This window comes from Globicephala melas, chromosome 6, assembly GCF_963455315.2.
Source record: "Globicephala melas chromosome 6, mGloMel1.2, whole genome shotgun sequence".
NCBI lineage: Eukaryota > Metazoa > Chordata > Mammalia > Artiodactyla > Delphinidae > Globicephala > Globicephala melas.
The window spans coordinates 99073268-99100244 of record NC_083319.1 but is presented as its reverse complement, the minus strand read 5'-3'; the positions used below and the strand labels follow the sequence as shown (position 1 = coordinate 99100244).

Here is a 26977-nt window from a genome sequence, read left to right as displayed (position 1 = left end):
CCTGGGCCGGCAGGTCTTCCAGATCTCCGTCCCCCGGTGGAGGAGAGCAGTGCCGGCCCGGCAGTCACCTCCAGGCCCAGCCCCCCAGGCTGCAGGCAGGCTTGTCCCAGCTGAGGAGCCTGAGGAGAGACTGTTCTCCTGTGTATGTGTAGGGGGCCCGTTCAGAGATGTCCTCCCAGGTGTCCGTGACCCTAGCGTGTGGGGAGTTGAGAGCAGGAAAAGAGCAGGGTGCTGTCGGCATCCTCTTTGGTCACAGCCTTTCAGTTCCCTTCCCATGAGAAGCCCCTTTCCGAAGCTGGGGTGTGAGGTTAACTGAGTGACCACAGGGCATTGAAAGGCTCTGGGTTAGGCCAGTCGAGAACAAGGGATAGGTTGGTGCTAAGGACATTTCAGCACCAGGGCCCTTTCCTGGCAAGGAACCCATAGTTGGGAGTTCGTTGGAAATTCCACTTGGGGGAGAGACTTTTCTGGAGCTTGAGAGGTGGGGGGCATTTTCAGTGGGGGGGGGGGGTAGAGTGAAGCATGTTCCTAGGAGCAGGGGCCTTCGGTGAGCCCCTCCCAAGGTTCTAGTGAGGTCTGCGGCTGGAGAGGCCTTTCTGGCCCAGCCTGCCTGACCTCCAGTGTTGACAAGCTCAGGGAGAAAATGAGCTGGGGGTGGGGATCAGGGCTGGTCCGAGGGCCCACCTCTCCCTGGCATTCTAGCTCTTGTGGGGCATTTGATGCACGAGGGTGGCTGTAGTTCTGTGTGGCCTCTCAGTCCTTCTGTGTCTTTAAAAGCTCTTCTACATGTCTTTGCTTTCCTTGAGGGATCTGAGTTTTCTCCTGATCTAGAATTTGGAAACATCACCAGGATACCTTCCAACCTTTACTCTCCTAGAATTCTTGGCCAAAGGCACCGAGTTGCCATGACTTCTTTCTCTGGCTGGGTTGGTTCTGGGGGTCATGACTCCGACTAGAAGAGTCAGGGAGTTTGGTTGGAAGATGCACCGGCCCTCCTACAGAGCGTTTCCCTGCCTGGGAGCTGGCAGGATGAGGGAAGCCCAGGATTCTATAAGGATCGTCCCTTGGGGCTCTAGACCTCACCTGTAGGGCAGGGAGGAAGGCTCCTTATTGCCCCAGTTCCCTAGGCTAAGGTCCTGACCTTTAAGCCTGGGTAGGATGCCCCTTTCTCATTTTACCTCTGACAGTGCAGCCTCAGGTGACGCCAGCGGGGGAGGGGAGATGCCTGCTGGGATGCTGGGGTGAGCGGAGTCAGTGGAAGGCCCAGGGCTGGGCCGGTCTTGAGGCTCCAGCAGGCTGGCTACCTGGCTGGCTAGGTGGGGCAGCAGATACCAGTGAGGCTGGGTCAACACAGCTGCTCCTGGGTGGCCCAGATACAGCCGAGTCCTGCTCAGAGACCCAGGACTTTGCTGAAGCCGGGCAGTAAAGCTGCTTCCTGGGCTCGGGCGGAGGACACGTCTCCACCCACACCTGGGCAGATGCCCCACTGTCCATGACCACATTCCATGCTGGTTTCTTCAATGGTCTTGTCCCAGCCTGGCCATAGCCTTCAGCTCCTCCTGTCCTGAGGCAGAGGTGTGGTCAGGAGGAGAAGGGAAGTCTTTTGCTCTGGACCCTGAGGGCTTCTCCAACCCAGGCCCACCCCTTGCTCTCCTAGTGGGGTAGGCCTGGCCCTCCAGGAGCCCATTCCTTGATTCCTTTCCCCTCGGCACTCAGTCGGGAGTGACAGGCTCGCGGTGCAGCACTCTGCCTCTAGGTGTCGCTGTCTCCCTGTGGTAGCTGCCCCTCGAGCTGGGCCTCCTTGGGGAAAGGAGTGAGAAGTGGCAGTTCTGGGTAGAGATGGAGGGGATTCTGTGCGATTGGGGACAGGGGGTGGGGGTGGGGGACTTCTCCCTAGGATCTTTTTATGTTTTGGGGCAGGATGGAGTGGAGAAAACCCCCCCAGATCACTCCTTGGGTCTCGGAAAAGCCAGTGTTGGCTTTGGGCCATGGTATGGTTTTCTGTGGGGCAGGATCTGAGTGAGGGGCTTGGAGAGGACCCGGAGACCGGGAGGAGGTCTGTGTCCAGAGGAAGCCGTTCTGGGAGCTTGCTTTTGAAAGGACCAAGCGGCCCTTTCTTTCCCTGCCCTTCCCCTCCGAATCTCCTGACTTGACCTCTTCCCTTCCGAGGACCGTGGGTTTGGACACTTGAGGCCGTGGGTGAGGAGGGTGGGCTGATTCCTGCTTGTTCATCGTTGGGGAGGCGAGGGGCTGTGTGCGAGGCCATTCTGGAAAGAAGAAAAAAAAGGGGAGACAGAGGGGAGAGGGTTTCGGGGAGGGTGGGGAGGAGAGGAAAGAAAGAGAAAAAGAAATAGGGGAGAGAAAGGGAGAGAGACAGCCCGATGGAGAGAGGGAGAGAGGGAGGTGTGTGGGGGTGGGAGGTGTGGTGGGAGGAGTTGCTGGGTCTGCAGCATTTTCTTTGGCGGGGCCTGGGGTGGAACTTGTCCGTAGGGTACGTTTTCTGTCTCTGGCTGCACTGTGGGACAGGAGGGTGTGGAGGGCTGAGCCCCCCTGGAGGAGCGCCTCCTTCTGGGCTCAGACCATGGGGTCATGCTTGTCTCTCCCTGTCTCCTCGGGAAGTCTGGGGACTCAGAATGGGTAGACTGGGGGGTTAGAGGGGCATTTTCGGCCTGCGTGTGACCTTGAGTTGTCATCTCCCTTCTTTGGGCCTCAGTTTCCCCAGGGTAGAATGCAGGGGCTGACTCCGGCCTCTAAGAGGCTGTGGTGGATGGACCTCTGGCTGGACCTGAGGTTGCTGGGAGGAGGTCTGGGTGCTCTGAAAGTGAGATGCCCCCTCGGCCCACCCCAGGAGGCCCTGCAGCTGCCAGCTCTCTGCTGAGGCTGTGGCATCCTTCTCTGGCTTCCTGGCATCTTAGACTGTCTGTGGTCTTGCTGGGGCCTCTGGCTTTCCTGTGCTCCTGGGCCCAGGGCTACGGAGTGGAACCAGAAGAGAGTCTGGTAGGACCAGGGCAGAGGGCAGCTTTTCTCCTTTGGGTCTGAGGAGAGCTGGTGGACTCTTGGGACCCTTTAGCGGCCCTTCCTCCGACCTGCTGTCTGTTGGGGAAGGCAGCCTTGAGTCGGCCTTGCTGTGCCGAGTAGAATGGGTGTGACTTTCCCAGAAGGGCCCAAGCCCCCAGGCCTGCCTCTGGGGTCGGAGACTGCGGCCCTCATTCGTGCTTGTCTTCCCTCCCCACCACCCAGACGAGACCCTCCGCTCTTTGGCCAGCCCTTCCTCCCCGCAGGGCCCCGAGCTTCACGGCTGGCGCCCCCCAGTGGACTGTGTCCGGGCCAATGAGCTGTGCGCGGCCGAATCCAACTGCAGCTCCCGCTACCGCACGCTGCGCCAGTGCCTGGCCGGCAGGGACCGCAACACCATGTTGGCCAACAAGGAGTGCCAGGCGGCCCTGGAGGTGCTGCAGGAGAGCCCGCTGTACGACTGCCGCTGCAAGCGGGGCATGAAGAAGGAGCTGCAGTGCTTGCAGATCTACTGGAGCATCCACCTGGGGCTGACCGAGGGTAAGTCCGCCGGCCGCGATGGGAGGCACGCTGGGGGTGGGGTGATGGGAGGGCCTCCTGGGGCCCAGGTTCAGCGGGAGGGCCTGGTAACGGGGCAGAGTGGCCACAGCTCTCTCTCTCTCTCCACCTTCCTGGGAACCTAGAACCCAGAGCAGGTAGCTGCCCAGCCTAGGAGGGCAGCTGTTGTTGGAGAGGCAGACGAAGGAGGAGGTGGGGAGGAGAGACGGTGAGGTGGTGGGAGGGGAAGTAAACCGGGGCTGGTTGGACGGCCGTGTGTGTGCAGTTGTGACGAGAGAAGGTGAGGCAAGGGTACCCAGGTGGATGGACAAGTGGGGACAGAGGAGTGAGAAGGGGTAGGCGGCGTGAAGGTGGAGCTGTGAGGTCTGCACGAGAGCAACCCAGCCCTTGCCGCTCCCTGCTGCCCCCCTCCTGCCTTCCTGCTCCCAGGAGGCCTGCCCTTCAGGTGGCTTCCTGACCCCGGGCTTGGCCTAGGCACCTTCAACAGAGCTCTGAGCGGCGTGAAGGCAGCAGGTCCCACAGCCCTAGGCAGGCCCGCCTCCAAGGCCCAAGGCAGAACCTGTAAGCCTTTCCCCGGACAGCCACTTTCCCCATTTCCTCCCCCTCCAGACTGGGGTGTGGAGGATTTGCTGGCCACCGGGGTCAGGCATTCACTTATTAATGCACCAACTGTTTATTGAGAGTTTACCAGCTGCTAGGCATTGTGGCAACAGTTGAGAACAGCTGAGGCAGCCTCTGCCTTCGTGGAGCTCCTGGTCGGGGGGGATGCAGAGAAGTTATCTGGTGACAGTTATCTGTTATTTGGTGATGTGAGTGGAAAGCACTGGGTGCTGCGGCATCACTGAGCAGGGGCATCAAACCCCTTCTTACAAAATCTAAAGTGCCTTCCTGGAAGAGGCAGCCTCCAGGCTGAGATTCAAGAACGAGCTGCAGTTACCTGGGGAAGGTGTATGGGGAGAGTATGGGAGGTGGAGGGAGAGCTTGGGCAAAGGCCTGCGGGTAACTCAGGTTAGTGGAACTCACTTACAGACCTTCAGGTAACTCAGTGTGGTAGAGGCGGGTGCAAGTGGGGATGGGGGAGGAGAGATGGGAGGGGTACGGATCTGGTGGGCAGCACCCCTGGAAGGTTTTACACGATGGATATGTGCTTCAGGACAAAGTTCACGTGGTTCCAATGAAGAGAGTAGATGGGAGAGACTGTTCGGAGGCCACTGCTGTGATACAGGCCAGGAATGCTGGCGGCTGAATGAGGACAGTGGCAGGAAAGAAGGATCTAAGAGCTGTCCAGGAGGTAGAAGCAACAGGTCTTGGGGAAGGGTCAGAGGAGTCGGGGGGCTCCCAGTTTTCGGTCTTGGGCAGCTGGGTGCGTGATGGGGCTGGTCACAGTGAAGGTATTGAGTGGGGGGAGGGCTGGGAGATGTGAATTTGTTCTGGGGTGTGTGCCTCTCATCGGCCCCGCCCTACAGACAGCTGGGCACGCAGGGCTGGGGGTCACATGAGGAAGAGCGACGGGACATAGGGATTTAGAAGTCGCCAGCAGACTGCAGGTGGTAACTGGGGCCGAGGGAGTGGGTGCAGTCACATTGGGAGGAGGTCAGGGACAGAGCCCCCAGGACCACTGCCATTTAAAGATGGGCTGCAAGGAGGACTAAGGAGGCTCTGGGGGTGAGGTAAGAGGGACAGTAGGATACCTCGGGAGGGACTCACTCTCAGAGGAAGGAGGGTCACCAGCCTCTAAGACTTTAGGCCCAGCAGGAGAGGGGTTTTCGGAAAGGGTCCCTGATGCCCTTGGGGTGAGCGCCTTAGGTGGCTGCTGGGAGCAGAAGCCTGCTTAGGGGGTGCCTGGGAGCCGGGGAGAGGGGAGTGATGACTGTGGCCAACTTCTTGAATTTTGGTGTGAAGATGGGAGAAGAACAAAGGATGACTTTTTTTTTAAAGATGCGAGAGAGTCGAGCAGTTTAAATTCTAAGGTAGGATAGAAGTGATGGAGAGGCTGAGGGGAAGAAGAGAGAGGGGTGCTCTGTGGATCTGTGCCCTTGGGGGCGGGGAGGCGTCAGCCTAGGATCTGAGGGGCAGCACCGCCTCCAGCTGTTGGAGGGGGAGGAGGAAACTGGGCCCGGGGTGGGGCCTGGATATCGAGAGGTTCCTGAGCAGTGGCCTCGAGGGTTCAAATGTGCCCTGAAAATAGGAATAAGCGGGCATGGAATTATTAATAGTGTTACCACCATTAGTAACAAAGTAATTCCTCATGAATCGGGTGGTCACTTCTTCCGTTGCTAGCAATGCTGGAGTCCTAGAACTAGAAGTTAGCAAAGAGAGGGAGCCGGCCACAGAGACGGGCACTCTGTTCTCCGTGAGACAAGGAGCCGTGTCCCCGCCCGCCACACCAGCTGACTCCGTGCCCAGAACATTAAAGGCCCCGATTCAGCCAGCTGGGTTGTTTAGGTTTTTGCTTTCTTTCTGACAGCCTTCGGTTTCAGCCCGAGGGGGATTGGGCGGAAGGTGGGTGGGCTTGCTGTGGTTGCAGGATGGACAGGAAAGGGATGGAAGAGCTGCCGGCTAGAGAGTTGGGCGGGCCGCCTGAGAACCTTCCCATCGGACTGGCTCCGTGGGCACCGCATCAGGGCTCCCGGGACCTTGCTCGGAGCCGGGACGATGAGGCAGTTTGATGATAACAAGAAGCATAATGTGCATTTTATGCTGCCTCCTGCTGTGTCTTCAAGGCCCTTTCAACCCAGGAGGGCCTGACTGTAAACTCTCCCCGTTCCAAGGCTTGAGATGGCTTGTTGGTTCATTTACTCAACAAATATCTGTTAAGCATCTACTGTGTGCTTCAGAGGGTGAAAGCACTGGGGAAGCCGTGGTCCCTGTGCTGGTGTGTACTGGCTGGGGGACCCTTCCCCTGGTCCCACTCTAGAAAGGCAGACCCCTGCTTTTCTCCTTCCTCAGACCCCTGGCCCCCACCCCTTGCAGATTGCACAGTCCCCTCCCCCTGGGTCTTGGGGCTAGAGGTGGTTTCCATCCAGGGCTGACTGGAGGAACCCAGAGGCTTTTTAACAGCAGGTGGTGTTCCTCTGAGGGACAGGATCTTCCTGAGAGGGGGCTATTCCTGGTGTGGGGTGAGTGGGCTCCTGGGGAGGCTGCAGGCACACCCTCCCTATTCCTTAAGACTCTTAATAACTTGGCTTGGGCCGGGGTGGGGGATCACGGAGAGGAGAGACCCATGTGGGTTTGCACTTAGATTCTGCCTTCTCCTGCTGCGATTCCCCGGAGACTCGGCTCCACCTTCTGCCTCTACCTGAGGCTGAGCTCGCGGTGCAGACTGAGGCTCTCAGCGTGTGGGCAGAGCCGGCGGTGGCAGGATTGTGGCCTCCGCCAGGCTCCTAGACAGTCCCAACCGCAAAGGGCCTCGGGATCATTCTGGCGGGGAAGCTGAGATGCAGGGAGGCGAGTCAGGGGCTTCCCAGGGCACACAGCAAGCAGCTGGTGGGACCAGGCCCCCGACTCCTTATCTGGACCCCTTTCCACTGCCCTGGGGGAGAGCTGTGGTCTTGGGCCCGTCTTCCCCTCTGCCATCACCACCCCCGTAACCACCAGTATTTACACGGTGGGGCTGTCACTGTTGGCTGCCCAGGGGACCAGGCTTCTTGCCTTCTCCAAAGGCGATGCTGAAGTTCAGGGTCATCCTGGTCCTGCCAACGTGAAGCGCCGAGGCCTCTCCTACGTGTCCTCTCCCAGGTCGTGGCCCCGGAATCTGGTATCCTGCATTTGGCTTCAGTCTGGCTGCCAGGCAGGTCTTGGGTTTCCTGCTGGTGAATTCCGCTGCAGGAGCAGGAGATGGAAGTTGAGTTAAATAGGACGGGCCCCTCCCACGCGGTCATGGAAGAGGCTCTTTTCCCCCAGAGATCCATCCCCTGTCGCCTCCTAGTCAATCGTACTAACCATACCCAGGCACGGTGCTATGCCAGATGCGATAGGGACAGACAGACCCTGCTCTGGGGGAGCAGTCCAGCCCACAGAAGGTTGCTCTGTGAAAAGTTAAGCAACAGTAGTACTTGTTTAAGAACAATTTGGTTTCAATAACACTTTTTATTTTTGGAGACAGTATTCATAATGGTTAAGAACTTGGACTCTGGAGCCAACTTCCTGGGTTTGAAACCAGGCTCTGCCACTTACTAGCTGTGTGACCTCGAGCAAGTACCTCAGTGTCTCTGTGCCCCAGTTCCTTGTCAGTAAAATAGGGAGAATAATAGTGCCTATCCCCTAGAGAAATTAAGAGGATTAAATGAGTTAGTACATCTGAAGCGCTTCTAATAGTGCTGGCACGAAGGCAGCACAATACAACATCATCTTTATTGCAAAAGTGCTTCCTAAACGCTTGTGCTGTTTGGCTGCAGCAGAGAGCATGGCTGGTAACCCCACCACAGGGAGTTTCTCCAGTGCCGGTCGGTAGAGTGGAGGATGCTGAGATCATGCAGGCCTGCCAGGACCCTGCATGCCCCGGGGGTAGGTGGGATTGGAGACAGGCCTGAAGGAAAGGGTAACCTTTGGATTAGGTCCGTTGACCGGTACCAGTGGGCACCCCCTGTGCGTAAGGTGCCCTGTGTGCTGGGTGTGGCAGGGCCCAAGGTGCTCCTGTGAGGTACAGTGAAGGGCGGGGCTGCTTCTCCAGGGGGCGTGCTCTTCCTCCACGTCCTCTGGGGGGTCTGTACCCTTCTCTGGGGGGTCTGCCTGGTATAGCAGACAGGTGCCTGGTCCGTGGACCAGCGGAGGGCTGGTTAAGCCTTGAGGGCTAGCCTGTGGGTGACTTTGGGGGCCTGGCTGAACGAGCCCCTTGCAAGCAGATTCCAAGGCTCCTCTTCTGGGGGCCGGCTCCTTCCTGCAGGTGGCCCCCAGGGGTGCTGCCCCACGTGCTGCTCTTTAGGCGGGGGTACTTGCCCATGACACTGGGCCCCGGGTGGATGGGAAATCAGTGTGTGAGGCTGTGGTCATCATCTGTCTCCCCCGCCTGCTCAACACACACACACACACACACACACACACACACACACACACACACACACACACAGTCTGAGTGATTATCCATTGATTTCTCCTCGCCGTCATGTCTCAAGAGGATATTTCCTTTGCTGCCGAGGCATTGGCAGAGGAGGCTGGAGTCCCGCTGAGGTGGTGGTGGGTCTCCAGGGCAGCCTTGTGTCATTTATCTCCTGTCACTCGCTTGCTTGTCTGTTCCCCGAGCCTCTGGTGCACCCCGGAGCCTGGAGGAGAGGGCTGAGAAGCAGCAGGTGGAGGGGAAGACGGGTCGGGAGTCAGTCAAGACAGGAGCCGCAGTCAGGCCTCCACCCAGCAGACCTTCAGCCAGTCAGATTCTCCTGGTGGCATGGTGGGAAGCAAAGGGGAAATCCTGTCCCCTTAAGTCTGGGCAGAGCCAGCCTGGTGTGATGGGAGAGAATGCTGGTGTGAGGCTGGAGTCCAGCTCAAGCTCTGCCATGAGTAGCTGTGTGATCTCAGGCAGGTTGCTTCGCCTCTCTGGCCACCTCAGAGCCCTCCCCTGTGAAATGAGGAAGTTGTACTCAACGACTGTGGAGGGTCCTTTGGCTTCAGATCCTGGGATTTGTACCTGGCCTTCCACAGGGTTCCAGCTCCCCTGTGCCGTCTTTCCAGGAGCATTCGGAAGTCCTTAGAAGAGGCCGGGACATGCAGAGAGGTCACGAGGGAGATGTGTTAGGCAGTTCTGACCTGCTCTGGTTGGAGAGAAGTACCTTGCTCACGTGAAACGTGCAGCATTTCATTCCTAACCTGCCCTGTGCAGCACTTTGGGCAGGATGTGAGCCTGGGCCTGACACTCCTCTCTCTTCTAGGTGAGGAGTTTTATGAAGCCTCACCCTACGAGCCAGTGACTGCCCGCCTCTCGGACATCTTCAGGCTTGCTTCAATCTTCTCAGGTGAGTGGGCTCATGCTGGGGCCTCGCCAGACCTGCTCTGGTCCCCGTGGGTGGTGGATCAGGCCTCGGGGCTTGGCTCAGGTGTCGGCTTGCCAGCAGGTCCCTGAGCGCCTCTGAGCCTGGGGTCTTCATCTGTAAAGAGGGAACCGTAACACCCACCCACAAGGTTGTGTGTGGCATAAAGCATTTAGGGAATTGCCTAGAATGAGCTTGCCGTGCAGGAGATCTTGAATCTGAAACGTGGTATTGCTCTCCCATTTCGTCACCTGTCCTGCCTGGCTGGGTCCTTTCCAGCTGTTCTACTCTGGGCAAGTTACTCGACCTCTCTATGCCTCAGTTTCCTCTCTGGTGCAGAGGCGAGAGTACCTACCTCGTTGGATGGTCATGAGGTCAGAGTGAACCAATGGCTGTCCAGGGCTCAGCATGCTGCCGAGTGCGTGGGAGGCATTAGCCGTGGTTGTCGGCGTTCCTATCATCATCGTCCATTCTGCTCTGAAATTCCCCTCTCCCCTGGGGGCTCTGCTTCTTGAATCCCGCTGAGGAGAGCCTCTGCTCTCTGGCCACTCCTGCCTTGGCCTGCCTGGGGAGTGAGAAGACCCATTTGAGCTCTAGCTTTGCTTGCTGTGGTCTGTGTATAGGAGCCCAGTGAGCTTTTTGGTTCTTTCTTCTTGGCCTTGTTCCCTCTGGCCTTTGGGTGACCCAGGTGACCCAGGGCAGCCTGCCCCTGCTCGGGCACTAGGGAGGACCTTCCAGTTTGGGGAACTCTTGGGGCTGGGATGAGCTTCCTGGAGTCACCAGTGCTGCTTAAAGGGGGCCAGGGTGGGCTTGTTCGCGGGCCCCAGGCCTCAGGCTTCCAGGCACTTTGTGGCAATATGTAAAACCTTCCGAAGTTTCTTTTGCTCTAAGGCAGGGTTTCTCAACAGCAACATTATCGACATTGACCTGGGTAATTCTCTCCGTGGCAGGAGCCGTCCTGTGCACTGTAAGCTGTTTAGCAGTATCCCTGGCCTCTACCTACTGGACACTCGTAGCAGTCCCCCAAGATGTGACAACCCAGTGTGTCTCCAGACACTGCCAAATATCCCCTGGGGGCACAGCTGCTGCCAGTTGGGAAGAACTACTCTAGACTGTGAAATGAAAGATTCTCCAGTGAGACCCTAAGCCCTTTCAAATGAAGAACTCTCTAGGACAATGTTTCTCAAACTTTTTCTTGTTTTCATTGTTGCCCCTCTAAGGAGAAAAGTTAATTCTCTCTAACTAGAGAAATACTGTCTTAGTCTGCTTGGGCTGCCATAACAAAAGACCATAGACTGGATGGCTTAAATGACAGAAGTCTATTATCTCACGGTTCTGGAGGCTGGAAGTCCAAGATCAAGGTCTGGCAGGTTTGGTTTCTGGTGAGGGCTCTCTTCCTGGTTTGCAGACATCAGCCTTCTCACTGTGTCCTCACAGGGTAGGGGTGGGAATGGGTGGGAAGGAAGTGGGGGATTGGAGTGGGGAGATAGAGAGAAGAGAGAGAAGAGAGAGGGGGGTGGGGGGGGAGAGAGAGAGAGAGAGAGAGAGAGAGAGAGAGAGAGAGAGAGAGAGAAAGGTCTCTTCCTCTTCTTATAAGGACACTAGTCCTACTGGATTATGGCCCCACCCTTATGACCTCATTTAACCTTAATTACCTCCTAAAAGCCCTATCTTCAAATACAGTCACATCGGGGGTTTAGGGCTTCAGCATATAAGTTTGGGTAGGGGACACAATTTAGTCCATAGTAAATGCCAAGTATTAAAGTTTTGTCAGGTAGGGTTGAGTTTTGGAGGACCACAAACCATTGTTATATCTACCTTTTTTTTGCCTACCCAGGAGCCTGTTTTTGCTCCCTTGGGGGTGATACCCTCCTCTGCCATTGAGAAAGCATGCTCTAAGGGATTGAGATAGGATGATACGCATGTACTGGTGGGAGAAATCCTGGGCCCCATGAGAAGGGAGGCACTGGCCAAAGGGTGACCATCTGGACATACCTTGGGCCCTGGTGGTGGGCAGGGTTACTGGTGGATGGTATGGTGACTTCGAAGATGGTCTGTGCATTAAGTGGCCTGCCCTGGGCTCTCATCATCATACCCCGCAGTGGGGTGATGGCCGAGGTTCCCATCCTGCCTCTGCCTGTGGCGCTGTGATGGTGCAGTGACAAGCCTTGCCCATCCCACAGGGCTGAACTGGGTGATGGACTGACTGAGGCCCCTCCTAGCACAGACATTCTGATTCTCACATTTCCTGGTTAGTTTTGGGCCACTCCTCTTGAGACAGTGCTAGGGGGCTCCAGCAGATTGAGGAGATGGTTTGTGCGAGGACGCTGTGATGGGGAAATCCCAGCGGCCCGACATAACCGTTTCCCACCCTACCGTGGGCTCAGGTGCTACTGCCTGGGCGGGAGCCACTGGGTTTACCTCCAGTGAAGAAATGGCTTTGGCTTTTGCCCCCTGAAGGTTGAAGGTCAGAGGTCAGCACCTGAGCTCAGGCCCCTGCTGCTTCCTGGACTGACACTAAGTATCTTCCCGGCAGAAAATCTTTCCATAATGGACTTGACACTCTGTGGGACAAAGATGTTGACAAGACAAATGAGGAGATTACTGGTCTGCAGTTCACTGAATCAGCATTCTTTACCTGCTGCTCAGATGGAACTGGGCCCCACATGACTGTAGATCCCTGGGCTCTGGGGACCACTCCCCACAGTGAGGGCAAGGCTCCCCCTCATTGCCCCTGCTGACCCTGCTCCACCCAGAGCAGCCCTCGAGTTGCTGCACGGGCGGCTCTATCTGGGGAAACTCTGGTCCATAGCTGGGTGGGGAGACCCTGGCCCAGCCACAAGAAACCAAGTGGGCCATGGTGGGGAGCACGCAGCTGAAAGAAGGCTGGATGGGGAGCCGGGACCCCGATTCCAGCTCATTCTCTGCCACAGATGAGCTGGTGGTCTTGGGCAGGTCACTTCCCTGCTCCGGACCTTACATTTCTTTTCTGAAGAAGGAGGAGGTGGGCTCAGAGCAGCCTTTTCCCCATTGAGGCGCACAGACAACGGCAGTGTTGTTTGGTATCTAGGAAGAGCAGAGCAGCTTGGAGCTCCGGTGGTCACAGGCCCTTGCCTGGCTGCCCTGCGGGCTGAGGGGTCAATATCTGGGCGCATGTATCACCCACCCACCTGCGGCTCGCTGCCTGGGAAAGCCTGGTCTGGGGGACCCCAGATCCCGCACTGATGCTCCAGGATGCCCCCCCACTCCCGCCCCGCCGCCATCTCTGTGTGGAGAGGCTGCGGTGTGGGCCATGGGGGCTCCTCTAGGTCGCACTTCCCCCAGTCGGGGCCCAGGGACTTGGAGAAGGGTGCTCTTGTATCTTTGGGGCCGAGTTGCTACCGTCTGAGAATTCGGGGCCTCCTGGAATGTGTTTTCTTCTTTCCTGCTGGCCTGCTCTCTCTGTTGGGCTTCTTCGAAAGCCCAGCTGGGATTCTGTTGGCAAAGAAAGCTGCTGGGACTCCCCCAACACTCTCTGATGCTGAGGCCCTGGGGGAAGGGCAAGTCCTCCCCTCTTGTCTGCTCAGTTCAGAGACAGGCGCTGGGATCAGTGACTGGGTCTGGGATTCCTGGTGTCCAGTTAAGCCCAAGTCCAAGGCCGGGAGGGGAGCAGTCTGACTCTGGCCTGAACAGTGGGGACAGGGCTGTTGGAGGGATCCAGATGTCCTGCCCTAGCGTTATAGATGGGAAGGGAGATTTCACGGAGAAGAAATGAAGTTTGTTAATGAGGTTTGTCCTGTTTCTAGCAATTTAAACTGCCCTTGGAAACAGGAAACGGAGTGTTTCTGGAGGCCTTGTCGGGCCTTTTTGAGCTATAGTGCCTACATTTGTAAAGTGAGAAGGGGATGGCTACTGGTCTGGTTGATACAGAGGAGACCATGAGGATGGATGTAGGCAAAGTGACAGCCATCCCCTCTGCCGAGGACGCTTCTCTAGAGGGGTCCCTTGGGTGGAGTCCCTCCCTCCCCGAGCGCCTGGGACCCCGTGAATACTGAATCCCAGCTGGTCCCATCTGGGAGGCAGGAGAGGATGGAACAAAGTGGAGAGAGGAGAGAAAGGCTTCTTAGGGAAAGAAGAGATCTTCAGGCGGAGAGAGGTTGTGAGGGGTGATGCGGGCAGTGAGGGAAGGGAACTGCTCCATCCACGTGGGGTGAGACCATCAGAGTGAGGATGAAAGGCCTGGGAGGGCCAGAGAGTGGTTTCCGTCGCCGCTGGGCTGTGCCTCAGGGACTGGGAGAAGCGACAGGCAGGTGGTGTGGGCCGGGCTGTCAGCGAGCGCGGCCTCTGCATTTCTGGTGAGGCTGGGGGCCCCCGGGGCCCTGGGCATCCGACGCAGGCATTGGAGATACATGGGTGTGGAGCGTATTTTATGCAAACATGTCTTGTCTTTTCTATAGCTGGAGGGGGACTTGGAGATCATCTAAGCTCACCCCTTACCTGACAAAAAGGGAAACTGAGGCCCCAAGGGAAGGGATGGACTAGACCGGGATTCAGTCCTGCTTCTATCCCTGCTCAGTGCGTACCTCAGGCAGGGGCCTCACCTCTGAGCCCGGGTTTCTTCTTACACAACACGGGACTGATAGCAAAACCTACCTGCCCGGGTTTTGTGAGGACTAAATGAGAACGTGCAGGTAGGTGCCTGGTCCGGTGCCTGGCACGTTGCACTAAAACACGTAGCTTCTTAGAACTGATAGTGGAGTGATTTCTCCAAAGGCCATTGGCCGGCTGGGCTAGGGCCGGCCTGGAGCCTGCATCCGGGAGATGGTTGCATGGCTTTTGGTGACGTGAGGCTGCCTTCCACCCATGCTAGTGCTGGGTGGGGGCTGCAGTGGGAGGTGACGGGGCGATTTGCAGGGGACAGTAGGTCCCTGGGGCTACTGCTGAGCCTCTGTGGCCTTAGCTGCATTGTGACTGGGTGGGGACACAGGGAGGCTGGCGAGAGGCCTGGGCTCGGACCTTTTGTGGGTTGGAGGAAGAAGCGATGGGTGGCGACAGCCTCAGCTGGCCGCAAGCCTCTGGGGTGGGTCATCTTGCTTGGATGGAGCCAGGAGAGGCCCGGGGATGTTCTAGTTGGAGGCTCCAGTGGTCCCCTTTTTGGGGGCTCAGGAGAGGAGGGAACCCTACCCCTGCCAAGAAGCCTTGCAGATGGCCCCTGAGGGATACCACCCTCCCACTCTGTGCCCTTGCACTTGGCTCTTATTACAGCACTCACCCTCTGATTGTGGGCGTTGGTCTCTGTGTCACTGCACCCACGCCTCTCTCTGTGTTCCCCTGGGTGTCTAGTGCTGTGCTGTGCTCCTGACCCCATCCATGGAGGATCCTGGACTAGAGGGCAGTTGTGGACTTGGAGGCCTGCTGGTCCTAGTTTGAATCCTGGTCCTGCCCTACCAGCTGGTTGACCACAGGGTGGGTCATTTGACTCTGAACCTCATTTTTCTCATCTGTAAAATGGAGCCCTGTAAGGATGGGTGATGACGTGTGCACGGCTCCCCACAGGGCGCCGGAGCCCAGGAGCACCCTAGGTGGTGGCCACAGGTGACGCTGTCGGGGGCTGGGGGAGCTAGTGGTTTAGTGTGAGCTGTTAGCGCTGCACAAGGGAGGGTGGCTAAGAGGTCCAGGCAAGTCTGAGGCGTCCCGTGTGCGCCGCCTGTCAGGTGGCCCTGAGGTTTAGAGAAGGAAAGGAAAGCTCACGAGGGCTTCGTGGAAGAGGTGGAGCTGGGGCCGGATCTCCGTGTGGTGCAGACGCTACGTAAGATGCTGCTTTGAAAGGCACCAGACCGTGTCCTTACTGGCTTGTGGGGCAGGCGGACACCACTTAGACGCCCACTGGGTGGTTTGTCAATGGTGGTAGAGTAACCCTGAGAGCTCAAGGGAGGCAGCAATAGGAGGTGCCCGGGGAAAGTCAGCAAAGTCTCGGAAGAGGAGAGAGTGGGATCTGGGAATGACATTCCCGGCAGCATCATAGCATCATGGCTCGGAGGCCCGGCCAGGCTCAGCAGGAACCGCATACCTTCTGGGCCTGGTGGGCTCAGATGACAGTGACTAGAGACCTTGTGGCAGATGGGAGATTGGCGTCTCTGGGCTCTCCTCCCTTGGGACTCCTGCCCAGGAAGTCTCTGGGACAGAGCTCAGTGTGACAGCCTGGCTCTGGGGCTGGGTCTGTGGGGAGGAACTTAGCCCCGGGCTCAAGAGTCAGTCCCCTGTGAAGGTTGCCTGAGTGGCCATGTAGGGGCCGGGAGAGGGTCGGGCTTGGCTTAACTCCGCTGGATGCCCAGGGAGCCCCCCTCCCTTCCCTGGCTCCGCTGAGGGGCTGCCGAGCCTTTGTGCCCCCAGCCCCTCCTTCCCTGGGGTTGCTGAGCAGAAGGCGAGCAAGGTCCAGCAGGTCGGCTGGTGCCTCTCAGAGACCCCACTCTGAGGCGGCCCCTGTGAGGAGGTGGTGGGGCTTTGGGGACAGAGGGCAGGGGAGGAGAGGAGGAAGCAGGCAGCCTGTCTCCCTGCCACCTGCATGGTGGCTCGGGCGATAAACTGCTTATCCTCAGGTTGTCTCCTTGAGCTGAATGCAGAAGCATGTTATTTAAATTTCAAAATCACATTCTTCTTCTAACAGCTGTCAGAGACTCTGAGTGTCAATGAAAATTGGGCCTTAGCTGCAGCTCTGTCACCTCTTACATCCCCCCCTTTCAGGGAGGAACTGTCTGATGGCCCAGGAGAGGGTGTGGGGCGGGAGGAGGGACTATGGGAACAGGGAGAGGTGGGGAGGGCAGGCCAGGTGACCCGTGACCCTGGCCGCGCTGGTCAGCAGTTGGAACCCACAGGAGGATGCCAGTTACTCCATCAGGGGCGCCAAGCGCTTCCCCTCTTCCCTTTCATTTCCTCTTCTCCGTGCCCCCCTCCCCAGGCTCCCCCAGCCAGGAGAAGGGTTTGCTCGCAGAAGGCGTGAGCAGGGTGTCGGTGGCTTCATGTTTGGTTGTCTTCATGTCCAAGGAAGAAATTGCGATTAAAAACAACAACAACAACCAGGAGAGAACAAAATTTAACCCCAAAGAGAGGCTTTTTAATGGTAGAAGTTCAGGTGCCACGGTTGGGGTGAGGTCTTGGCGGGGGAAAGGTATTTCTGGTTCCCTTCAAATAGCATCTTCCCTCTTGCGTGGGAAGAGATATGGGAACATATGTATACGTATAGCTGATTCACTTTGTTATAAAGCAGAAACTAACACACCATTGTAAAGCAATTATACCCCAATAAAGATGTAAAAAAAAAAAAAAGAAAAACAAAGAGAAAAAAATAGCATCTTCTAGGGGCACCTACTTTCTTCCCCTTGGGCGGATAGACAGGCTCTGCCAGCAGCGGGGGTCTGTGTGTGTGTGTGGGCGGTTCTGGGCTGGGTCTGCCAGCTCTTTCATGGCTCCTGAGGTGGCTCTGCAGGGCTCTGGTCCGCCCGCCCCACCCCGGCCCCACCCAACCCCGGCCCTGCCCCAGGCATGCTCCTCGGGCTTACCCTGAGCCATGCTCACCTTATCCGGGTGGAAGGTAGGATTTGAGTAACTGTTCTGGGAATGCTCCTCCCAACCGATCTGTCAACGTGTTTTTTTTTTTTAACATCTTTATTGGAGTATAATTGCTTTACAAGGGTGTGTTAGTTTCTGCTGTATAACAAAGTGAATCAGCTATACATATACATATATCCCCATATCCCCTCCCTCTTGCGTCTCCCTCCCACCCTCCCTATCCCACCCCTCTAGGTGGTCACAAAGCACCGAGCTTATCTCCCTGTGCTATGCGGCTGCTTCCCACTAGCTGTCTATTATACGTTTGGCAGTGTATATATGTCCATGCCACTCTCTCACTTCATCCCAGCTTACCCTTCCCCCTCCCCGTGTCCTGAAGTCCATTCTCTACGTCTGCGTCTTTATTCCTGTCCTGCCCCTAGGTTCTTCAAAACCTCTTTTTGTTTTTTTAGATTCCATATATATGTGTTAGCATACGGTATTTATTTTTCTCTTTCTGTTAATGTGTTCTTTTAAGCCCGTGAGTGTGTAGAGAAAGGAACAGATCTGAATGGGGTCAAGTGTGTATGTGTGTGTAGGTGGGGAGTATAAGTGTGTGTGGTACGCACATGGGTGGTATGTATGTGTGTGTGTGGAATGTTATATGTGTGTGGGGGGTGATGTGTGGTGTGTGTGTGTGTGTGGTGTGTGTATGTGTGTGGTGTGTGTGTGTGGAGTGTTATATGTGTGTGTGGGGTGATGTGTGTGTGTGTATGTGTGTGGTGTGTGTGTGTGGAGTGTTATGTGTGTGTGTGTGTGTGGTGTGTGTGTGTGTGTGTGTGTGTGTGTATGTATGTGTGTGGTGTGTGTGTGTCAGGTGATGTGTGTTTATGGGTTTTGGCAGTGGCCTCCTTCTGCATGTGGAGAGGGAAGGAGGGGAAGGAGGCAGGGATGGAGAGGCCTGAATGGGAAAGTGGGGTGTGTGTGGCCCTTCCCTTGGGGAACAAGCGCTGCCCTCGGCCTCTTTCTGACCTCTTCGGGAAGCCCTGGGAACAGTGGTCGGGGTGAATCCTGAGGGATGGAAGGCCATCCTTCTCCTGAGCAACAAAAATTAGCAGACTGAACCTTATGTGTGTGTTTCTCGGCCTCCTGCAGCCTGGAGGTGATGTCATTGGACTCTGGACGCTTAGGTCCTCTCTCTGCAGAAACGGCGTGTGTGTGAGTCCATCCCTCAGATTCACGAGGCATCCCTTGCATGCCATCCCCTGATCTAGGTGCTGAGGATACCTCAGTGGACAAGACAGAGGAGTCTTGTTGCTCTAGTGGAGCTTATGTTCGATTAGCCTAAGACAGAAAAACCACACAAGCCAACAACTAGTCAAAAATAAAAAGTAAGATAGTGATGAATGCTAAGCAAGGATTAAAATAGCATGATGGGCAGAGGTGCCTGGTGGCTACTCTGGATTGGAAATGCCAAAGGATGACTCCCGGGAAGTATCCAGCCCTGGGAAGGCCTGGGAATGGCAGAGGGAACAGCTGGGGAAAGGCCCTTAGGTGGGGATGCGGGTGGTGGAGGGCGGGGCTTAGGGAAGGCCACAGGCTGGGACAGTGATGAGGTGGAGGTGATTTGGGAGGTGGCCACAGAGGAAGGCAGGGGCCAGATCCCTGAGGTGCTGCAGGCGACTTAAGGAGTTTGGGTTTCTTTTTAAGAGTAATGAGAAACCTTTGAGGATTTTAGATACTAGAGTAGCACTGTGTGATTTATGCTTTGGAAAAGATTGCTCTTGTGCTGTGGGGGAGCAGATCCGGGGCCGGGAGAGTGGCTAAGAACTGTGACAGTGGTCCATGTCCTACGACGGCAGGAGAGGAGAGGACGCGAGGAGCTGGGATCTGTTGTGGGGCTGGAGTTAAGGATGACTCTGCTAATTTAGGCTTGAACACAATGGTGCCACTGTTTACTAGGATGCAGAAGATGAGGGAAGGAGCAGGTTGGGGGTGGGAGCTGAGCTCCAGTGTTCTCTTTCAACCACGTGGGTGTTGAGATGCTAGTTAGACCTCTACCTGGAAATGCCAGGTAGGCAGTCGGATGTAAGTCTGGAGCCCTGGGAGAGGTCAGGGTTGATATATAGGTTGAGAATCGTTAGCATATAGATGGTATGTACAGCCGTGGAACCATGAGGTCACCTAGGGAGAGTATAGACAGAGAGGGAGACTGGGGCTCTTCACACAGAGAGGAAGCGCTAGCAAAGGGGGCTGAGACCAGGGCCAGTGAGGAAAGGGGAACCAAGTGGTGGGGAGGGGGGAGGGGAGCTCCACAGGCAGGGAGACGAGTGTGGAAGGGGAGCCCCTGGGCCGGATGCTTGGGAAGAGGAGGAAGGGAGGACAGTGAGCTCGATGGGAGATCATTCTTGAGAGAGGGCAGCGGGGAACGATGGGGTCCGTAGATGACAGTGCCAAGGAGGAGTAGGGGGTGGACTGGTGTCAGGAGTCCCACAGGAGGAGAAATGGCCCGGAAATGACCCTGCGGAGGAAGCAGGACTCCCACCACCTCTGGGCCCGGAGCTGCCCAATGGTCACTTCTTCCCAAATCAGTGTGCTAAATGACCAAATCTCTGATTTTACCGGATTTCTGAATCTGCAAAAACTTGATTCCTTTCATCATTTGTAAAACTTTTAGAAATTCACATTTGAATATGGTTTTCATGGCTTCTGAAGATTCTTGCAAATGGTCTCCACTGCTGTGTTTTAAGATATATGCAGTTTTCTGGAATTTAAGCATCAGGAGTTGATGTAGACTTCTTAGAGCAATAAAGTATATTTCATAATCAGTAAAAAAAATTAGCTTACGATTGGTGCTTCCAGTCTTACCTTTATTCATCACACACAAAAAAAAAGGCTGACGAAGGATTAAGGTGAACCACATCAATATGAAATGCCTCAATTTTGGTTTTTAATTGTTATAAATTCAGAATTAAAGCTGATAAGCCATTGTGGGAATTGGTATGAGAATGGTAAAAATCTTAAATATAAAAAAAAAAAAATCACGCCAAGACTATATTTAAAAGGACAGAGAGCCTTCAAAAGTGGCTAACAAAGTCGCTTCAAACGTGAAATACTGAATGAAGTTTTAATTTTTAATTGCTAGAAACACAAAATCAAGACGCATATGCCTTTTGCGGAATTGGAGAAAATTCTGACAGTGCTTAAAATTTGTCAAAATATAAAATGATATTCAAAAGCAATTGATTTTTTTTTTTTTTTTTTTTTTTTTGCGGTACGCGGGCCTCTCACTGCTGTGGCCTCTCCCGTTGCGGAGCACAGGCTCCGGACGCGCAGGCTCAGCGGCCATGGCTCATGGGCCCAGCTGCTCCGCGGCATGTGGGATCTTCCCAGACCGGGGCACGAACCCGTGTCCCCTGCATCGGCAGGCGGACTCTCAACCACTGCGCCACCAGGGAAGCCCAGCAACTGATTTTTTTTGAATTGATTTGCAGTGAATTTGCCATTCATCAAATTGACTTTTGGTGGGTTGGCCTGCTTCCAAAAATGCAGGGGCTCCGGAGAGCGCTGGGGTGGCCGCGTGCTATGTGGGGTGGAGGTGAGGGGAAAGTTCTGACAGAAAGTTGAGGACGTTAGGGAGCCTGGACTAAGACTGCTGGGGCCGGTTTGAGGAGGGCGGGCACCAGAGCAGTGGGGTAAGGGCTGGGCTCCCACTGGGCCCATGGGCCTTGAGCGACAGCAGAGCCCTGGCAGGAGGGCATTTTGGGCTTGGTCGGTCATCTCTCGGGGAAGTTGAGCTTTCACTTCATGCTGGATGGCGTGGGGCTCCCGGACACCAGCCACAGCTCCTGATGGTGTGGGGGCCCAGAAGTGAGAAAGATCTTTGAGGTCCTGCTCTCTTAGGCTTCTTGGGTAAGCAGAGGGATCTCTGAAGCCCTTCTCTTGCTCACCGACAGGGAGACTGGGAACCCTTTTGGCTCTTGGTATGTGATGCGTGTGGCTGGAGTGACAGGCACATGGGACAGGCCAGTTCTAGCAGGGCGCGTGAAAACGGAGAGATGGAGGGGAGGGTTTTTCTAGCCAGGGAACACATTCTTTTAAAAAAATATTTTTGTACAAATTTTAAAGGTTACTTTCCATTTACAGTTATTATATAATATTGGCTATATTCCCCATGTTGTACAATACATTCTTGAGCCTATCTTTTTTTTTTTTTTGCGGTACGTGGGCCTCTCACTGTTGTGGCCTCTCCCGTTGCGGAGCACAGGCTCCGGATGCGCAGGCTCAACGGCCATGGCTCACGGGCCCAGCCGATCTGCGGCATGTGGGATCTTCCCGGACCAGGGCACGAACCCGTGTCCCCTGCATCGGCAGGCGGACTCTCAACCACTGCGCCACCAGGGAAGCCCTTGAGCCTATCTTATACACAACAGTTTGTACCTCTCACTCCCCTATCCTTCTATTGCCCCTCCCCCCCATAACCACTAGTTTGTTCTCTATATCTGTGAGTCTGCTTCTTATTTGTTATATTCATAGTTTGCTGTATTTTTAAGATTCCACATATAAGTGATATTATACAGTGTTTGTCTTTCTCTGTCTGACTTATTTCACTTGGCTTAATGTCCTCCAAGTCCATCCATGTTACTGCAAATGGCAAAATTTCATTCTTTTTTATGGCTGAGTAGTATTCCATTGTATGTATGTATGTGTGTATACACACACACACACACACACACACACACACACACCACGTCTTCTTTAGCCACTCATATGTCGATGGACACTTAGGTTGCTTCCATATCTTGGCAATTATAAACAATGCTGCTATGAACATTGGTACATATATCTTTTCGAATTAGCGTTTTTACTTTTTTTTTGGATGTATACCCAGGAGTGGAATTGCTGGATCATATGGTGGTTCTATTTTTAATTTTTTGAGAAACCTCCATACTATTTTCCACAGTGGCTGCACCAATTTACATTCCCACCAACAGCAGGGACCACATTCTTAAACAAACATTTATTGCACATGTGCTATAGGCTGGAAACCGCTTGTGGCATTTGTGTCCACATTATCCCATGTAATCTTTAGTGCAGTCCTGTGTGTAGGCAGGGTGGGTGTTGTATCATCATTTTGCAGATGAGTAAAATGAGGCTGAAAGAGGTTGTGTTACCTGTGCACGCTTGCTCTGCTAGTCAGTGCCCCAGCCGGGTCCTCTAACTCCCCAGACATGGCTGGGAGTCCCTGCTCTTAATCACCAGCGCAGCCCCAAGCAGGATGGGCAGGGATGCTTGTGAAGCCTGCAGGGTAAGCCTCAGGCCAAAGGGAAAGTTTCTGTTTGTTAACTTGATTATAATCTCATGTTCACACCGGAATGTAAGCTCTAGGAAGAGAGGAGTTTTGTCAGTTTTGTTCATTTCTCCAGCAGTGTTCCACATGTACTGGGTGCTCAGTAATTGACTGTTGTAAAAGTTAATGAATCTTGAGGGAGAGCTGGTCATGGGTGGCCCCATAGGGCAAGAAGCATGGAGGTAATGGTCAGGGTGGCTGCAACCCAGCAGGGAAGACGGGGGGCCCCCACGTGGAATCTCTTCTCCTTGCCCCTCCCTCTTCCTCCTCACCCTTCCCGCCTTTCATCCAGCCCTGTTTAGAGTTTGTTTAGTCTACATCTCATTGTTGAGTGCCTCTCTGCTCACCCTTGTGCCCCTAATTATCTGGACTCAGTTGACTGTCCTCCTTTTTGAAACTCTTGTCTTGGTTTCCATGACACCAGCATCTCCAGATTGTCCATCAGGTCATGGTCCGCTCCTCCCCAATCTCCACTAAACGATGGCACCTGGAGCTCTGTCTGACCCACTTCCTCTTCTTCATTGTCATCCTCAACCTCAGCTACCTCATGTAGTTATGTGGCTTTAAATAGCCTCCAATGTCAGTCATGCTCAGTTTTATCACTAGCTCAGACCTCTTTTCTGAACTCCAGACTCATTTATCCTCTTGCCTTTCAACATGTCCATGTGGACATCTCACAGGCATCTCAAACTTCAGTTGAAAACATTCTGTTCTGCCCCTCCTTCTTCTCTCTAAGTTTTTCCTGTTTCACCAAATGATTCCACCATCCGCTGGGTGCTCAGGCCAAAAACCTAGGCGTTTTCCGTGATTTCTCTCCTTCTTCCCATTCAGTATCCAACCCATCCTGTTGGCTTTATCTCTAAATAATATGCAGAATACACTCGTTTTTTGACATCTCTGCAGTCACCATTCTCCCCAAGCCTGCTACGGCAACAGCCTGTAACTAGTCTCCTTTTTAGCCCCCTCCCCTTCATGGGAACTTGGTCTTCCATCCGTCAGCCAAAGTACATGAGGTCGGGTGACTCCCATCCTTAAAACCCTCTAAATGCTTTGCATCTTAGAATAAAATCTGAAGTTCTTACCCTGCTCTGCAAGGTCCCACATGATCTCTGCTGACTGTCCCTCTGGCTTCCTCTTCCTCTCATTTCGTTTCGGAAACTCCAGCCACTTTCCCTTCCTTTTGCCTATAAACACACCGAGCTCATGCCTGTCTCAGGACCTCTGTACCTGCTCTTCCTTTTGCTTGGGATTCCCTTACCTTGGATTTTTTTATTTGCATGTTTCACTTCTGCCCTTCATTCTTTCTCAGCTTGGATGTCACCTCCTAGGACAGGCCCTCCCTCATTCCGCGTTCTCTTCTGAATTCTGCTTATTTGATTTTCTTCATAGCGCTTTACATTGCCTTATTTATTTGTTTGTGTGTTTATTACCAGTCTTCCTCTCAATAGAATAAAGGCCTCTGGAGAGCAGGGACTCCGTCTTTTCAGCTCACGGCTGGATTTCTGGGGCATGTGGTCAGCACGTGAAAACAGCCGTTGGCTGACAGCTGTTTGACCTACCAGGATGTGGAGCTGTGCCTTGTGAGCCCTGGTGTGTGTGTGCATGTTGAGGTGTGCACACGCGCTGTTGAGTTTGCAGGGTGGGACAGGGGAGCTCCCTTATTCCCTCCAGCTCGCAGAGTCCTGCAGTGGCATGTGGGGGGATGGGAGTAGACAGGAGAGTCACAGAACTTCCTAGAAAGCCATATAGTTCAAAACCTGTCATTTTGGGCTTCCCTGGTGGCGCAGTGGTTAAGAATCCGCCTGCCGATGCAGGGGACACGGGTTCGAGCCCTGGTCCAGGAAGATCCCACGTGCCGTGGAGCAACTAAGCCCGTGTGCCACAACTACTGAGCCTGTGCTCTAGAGCCCGCATGCCACAACTACTGAGCCCACGTGCCACAACTACTGAAGCCCGCGTGCCTAGAGCCCGTGCTCTGCAACAAGACAAGCCACTGCAATGAGAAGCCCGCGCACCACAATGAAGAGTAGCCTCCGCTCGCCACAACTAGAGAAAGCCCGTGCACAGCAACGAAGACCCAACGTAGCCAAAAATAAATAAATAAAATAAATAAATTTATTAAAAAAAAATTGTCATTTTTCAGGTGAGGAAATGAGACCCAGAGAGGGTCAGTCTTTGTTGGGGGTTTCACACACTTGGGAGAGATAGAGACAGAATTAGGGCCCAGGTTTCTGACTTCCACTTTAGTGACCAAGCTGCAGAGCATGGCCTAGGGGCCCAGGGTCAGCTTGAGGGTGGACATGGCCAGAAGCAGGATTAGGGACAAGCGACAAGCGTGGCAGTTTCCTGGAAGGCCAGAAGGAAGAGATGAAAAATTCAAGTCCTATTGCTTTGGAAGTTTTGTGGAAAGGTAAGCATCTTATTTTTGCTCCTCCAGGGAAAGGCCTGCTCTGTGGTTGGAAGGTCTACCTTGATGGGCCTTTCAGTTCGGGGCGGGCGGTGGGGTAGTGAAGCCCCCAGGGGACCTGCTCTGGTGACAGCAGAGGCCCATCAACTCCCTTCTGCTGAGGATGGGTTGGTCGATTGACTGTGGGCTGGATGGGGTGTGTGCGTGTTGGGAGACCAGGCCAGGGGCACCTCTGCTTCTCCTCTGAGGCTCTGGTTCTCCATCTTTGGAAGGCACCCTCAGAATCATGGGGAGCTTGTGAAATCCAGATTCCTGGGTGCCAGCCACAGAGCTCTCGACTGGGAGGGTCTGGGTGGGACTGAGCATCTGTGGGTAACAGGCAGTTCGAGCGAGTCACAAATGCACCAAAGTTTAAGAACTTCATGTCTAAATCAGTTACTTCCCTTCAAGGGCATGTACACCATTGCCAGAATGGGAAATGGGCATAGGAATAGATATTTGAATAGTAGTGCATTTTAACACGTCTTGGAAAAATTCAGAGCTAGCATGGATGTTATCATCCAGGACAAATCTAGGTAGGTATTGAAAAATTTAAAAAGTGAGTCTGTTGAAGAAATTTAAACATTTCATTTAATATATAAGGGATTTAAAGAAAAAATTAATTAAATATCGGCACAGGTGGTACTGGTAACATGGCCAAAACGATGTAGCTGGTACCCGGGTGACTGCGGTTTGGTAAACCTAGCTCTATAAAAGAAAATATTCAAGGATATCATTTTGAAGATTTAAAGACAGATGGTCATTGGCTTGGGCGGCACCCCAGGAGGGAAGGAGGGAGGTGGGTGAAGCTTGGCTGGGGTGAGGCAGTCCCTCTACAGCTGTCCCCAGGGGCTGGAGCTGGGAGGATGAGTCCACGGAGGTTTTGGGAAGTGCCAAGCACGGTTAAATCCCACCTCCCTCTCCTTTGAGCAGCTGTTCCCATTTACTCCTTGGCCCATCTGCGCTCTTCTCAGCAGGCCTGGAGAGCGGGCTGGCCCAGGCCTGGGAGGAATTCCTTGCTCCTGAATCCCTCAAAGGTCCTGTGTGGTCTGTGTAGGGATGGGGCAGGGTGGTGGTGGGCTAGCAGGGACCTCCCTCCCTGCTGTTTGGATATTTTAGTTCAGGGGCTGCGACCCACACTGGGCTCGTGTTTGCAGTCCAGCACATCCTTCTTCCTCCCCAGTGGGGTCTCTTGAAAAGGATAACAAAGGCTTCTGGACCCGAGGGAGAGGCGCCTTAGTGCAGATGCAGAGGCAGTGGATGGGCTGGGAAGAGGCTGTCCCAGGTCTGCCTGCCCCAGCACGGGCTTCCTCACTTACTGGGGGAGCCAGAGCAGGCCAGCCCTGGGCCTTTCTCCAGGTGGAGCGGGGCCCCATCATCGGCCCACTGGCCTCTCTACCCACTCCGGGAGGATCAGAAGGGGCATCTTCCTGGTAACTAGGCAACTGCTGTTACTTTCGCCACCCTTTGTGTGTGCGTGCGTGCGTGCGCGCGTGTGTGCGTGTGCGTGTGCGTGTGTGTATTTCGTAGGAAATTTACCAAGTTTTGGCCCAGGGGTTTACATTTCCCACCCCCTTAGCAAAAGCTTTCACTATTCAAGTTCCAAATGGAAGCCGCTGAGGCTGTAATTACACCACGTTAGCTCGGGAACATACTGAGGGGAGCGGGAAGGCGCACCTGGGAACCTGAGAGCCGCCGTGGGCCTGAATTAGCTGCTGTTCATTGGCGGTTGTCACTCTGCTCCTCTCTGGGGCCCCTCATGTCCTTGCTCTCCTCCACCTCAGCCCCAGGCTGCTTGACTGTTCGCTTCCACCAGCCAGCGTCCTGACAGGTGCACTGAATGGGAAAGAACACCCTGGCTGGTCCAGGAGAGCCCTCCCATGGAAGTGGTGCCCAGAATAGCCTTCGTGTAGACAGGTGTCCTTGCGTCCTCGCCTGGCCCGGGCAGAGTGGCTTGACAGCTGCTCAGAGACTCGCCCCCACCCTGCCCCATGGCTGAAAGCTCTTGCATGGCTCCCCAGCGTTGTCTCTGGTGGTCCCTCTTCCAGGCTGCATCTCCAGGCACCCTGGATTGCTGTGGGCTCCTTCCAGCCTCTGACCTTGCTGTTTTTCTCTCTG

The 26977-nt window shown here is 54.8% G+C and overlaps 1 protein-coding gene across 3 annotated transcripts in view; it reads left to right on the top strand.

The window, feature by feature from the left end:
* Positions 1–26977, top strand: part of GFRA2 (GDNF family receptor alpha 2) — a 96706-nt gene that overhangs the window by 2615 nt on the left and 67114 nt on the right. For 2 of the 3 annotated variants that reach the window (XM_030832648.2, XM_060301228.1), the window contains exons 2-3: positions 3241–3555; positions 9438–9521. In XM_030832648.2, the coding sequence (XP_030688508.1) occupies positions 3241–3555; positions 9438–9521 (399 nt within the window). The remainder of the gene's footprint in view (positions 1–3240; positions 3556–9437; positions 9522–26977) is intronic. The other variant, XM_060301227.1, reaches the window with a different exon arrangement.